At 38.3% G+C, this 1,928-nt stretch overlaps 1 protein-coding gene across 1 annotated transcript; it reads left to right on the top strand.

The window, feature by feature from the left end:
* Positions 1–217: 217 nt before the first annotated feature.
* On the top strand, positions 218–1,539 carry Bm17306 (Uncharacterized protein; the record flags this gene model as incomplete). Its single annotated transcript, XM_001894027.2, has 2 exons — positions 218–254; positions 395–1,539. The coding sequence occupies 2 exons, from the start codon at positions 218–220 to the stop codon at positions 1,537–1,539; spliced, it is 1,182 nt and encodes a 393-aa protein (XP_001894062.2).
* Between the last annotated feature and the right edge of the window lie 389 nt (positions 1,540–1,928).

Here is a 1,928-nt window from a genome sequence, read left to right as displayed (position 1 = left end):
TTTCCTCTAAATGTTCCATTTCCAAATTGCATCAATGAATTAAATTTAAAAAAAAAAAAAAAAAAAAATTGAAATGAATTCGTCTTTTTTTTTCCTAAGGTATTTCTTTATGCTAGTAAAGATGACATTAATCTTCATTATATAATTTTTTTTCAAATATTTTAAACTTACTGCCAATATTAATAGAGTATGTATATCTTTCTACATTATATTGGCAATGCAATTTCAGGATGATTTCAGGATACATAACGTTTGTCTTTCATTAACGTACAACGTGATATTTCTTCCTTTATACTTTTCTATCTATAATCTATAATTTCTACCTTTTTCTTCACGCTTTCACGTATACGTCATTCAAAACGTGTCACGAAACACGCAATTGAATGTGTTCAAGACGCATCACGAAGCACGCAAGACGTGTCACGAAAACATGCAATTAGACATATTCAAGACGTGTTACGAAACACGCAATCGGACATATTCAAGACGTGTTACGAAACACGCAATCGGACATATTCAAGACCTGTTACGAAACACGCAATCGGACATATTCAAGACGTGTTACGAAACGCGCAATCGGACGTATTCAAGACGTGTCACGAAAACATGCAATTAGACATATTCAAGACGTGTTACGAAACGCGCAATCGGACGTATTCAAGACGTATTACGAAACACGCAATCGGACATATTCAAGACGTGTTACGAAACACGCAATCGGACATATTCAAGACCTGTTACGAAACACGCAATCGGACATATTCAAGACGTGTTACGAAACACGCAATCGGACATATTCAAGACGTGTTACGAAACACGCAATCGGACGTATTCAAAACGTGTTACGAAACACGCAATCGGACATATTCAAGACCTGTTACGAAACACGCAATCGGACATATTCAAGACGTGTTACGAAACACGCAATCGGACATATTCAAGACGTGTTACGAAACACGCAATCGGACGTATTCAAAACGTGTTGCGAAACACGCAATCGGACGTATTCAAGACGTGTTACGAAACACGCAATTGGATGTATTCAAGACGCATCACGAAGCACGCAAGACGTGTCACGAAAACATGCAATTAGACATATTCAAGACGTGTTACGAAACACGCAATCGGACGTATTCAAGACGTATTACGAAACACGCAATTGGATGTATTCAAGACGCATCACGAAGCACGCAAGACGTGTCACGAAAACATGCAATTAGACATATTCAAGACGTGTTACGAAACACGCAATCGGACATATTCAAGACGTGTTACGAAACACGCAATCGGACGTATTCAAAACGTGTTGCGAAACACGCAATCGGACGTATTCAAGACGTGTTACGAAACACGCAATTGGATGTATTCAAGACGCATCACGAAGCACGCAAGACGTGTCACGAAAACATGCAATTAGACATATTCAAGACGTGTTACGAAACACGCAATCGGACGTATTCAAGACGTATTACGAAACACGCAACTGGACTGCGTTACATATTGTCTCATTTGGGATTGTGTAATGTTGCATTCATTTGAGATTATCTCATTTTGCGCGTTATATGGTATTGCGTCATATTGCATGTGATAAGTTCCGTTATCTCACGTTGCGCGTTATCCGTCATTTACGATTACGTGATCTAAGAATGCGTTGCGTAACTTTTTTTTTTTTTGTGTGGGGGGGGGGGGGGGGGATTACCGACGCGTTTTGTTTTTCTCACGGCGTATGACCTAGTGGCATAAGAGAATTATCTCATACATTTCAATTTTTTCACACATGTCACATTTGTGATAAAAATGTCTATTTTTCTCTGATTTTGTCACGAGAGTTTCATCTTGCCTCATAGAATTTTTACCTATTCGCAAATGAATGAAAAGGATTTTTTAGGAAGCGAAATGTTAATGACCCTTGATAGATTAGTTTTTTT

This window comes from Brugia malayi, assembly GCF_000002995.4.
Source record: "Brugia malayi strain FR3 genome assembly, contig: Bm_292, whole genome shotgun sequence".
Classification (NCBI taxonomy): Eukaryota; Metazoa; Nematoda; class Chromadorea; order Rhabditida; family Onchocercidae; genus Brugia; species Brugia malayi.
This window is presented reverse-complemented; position numbering and strand designations above follow the sequence as displayed.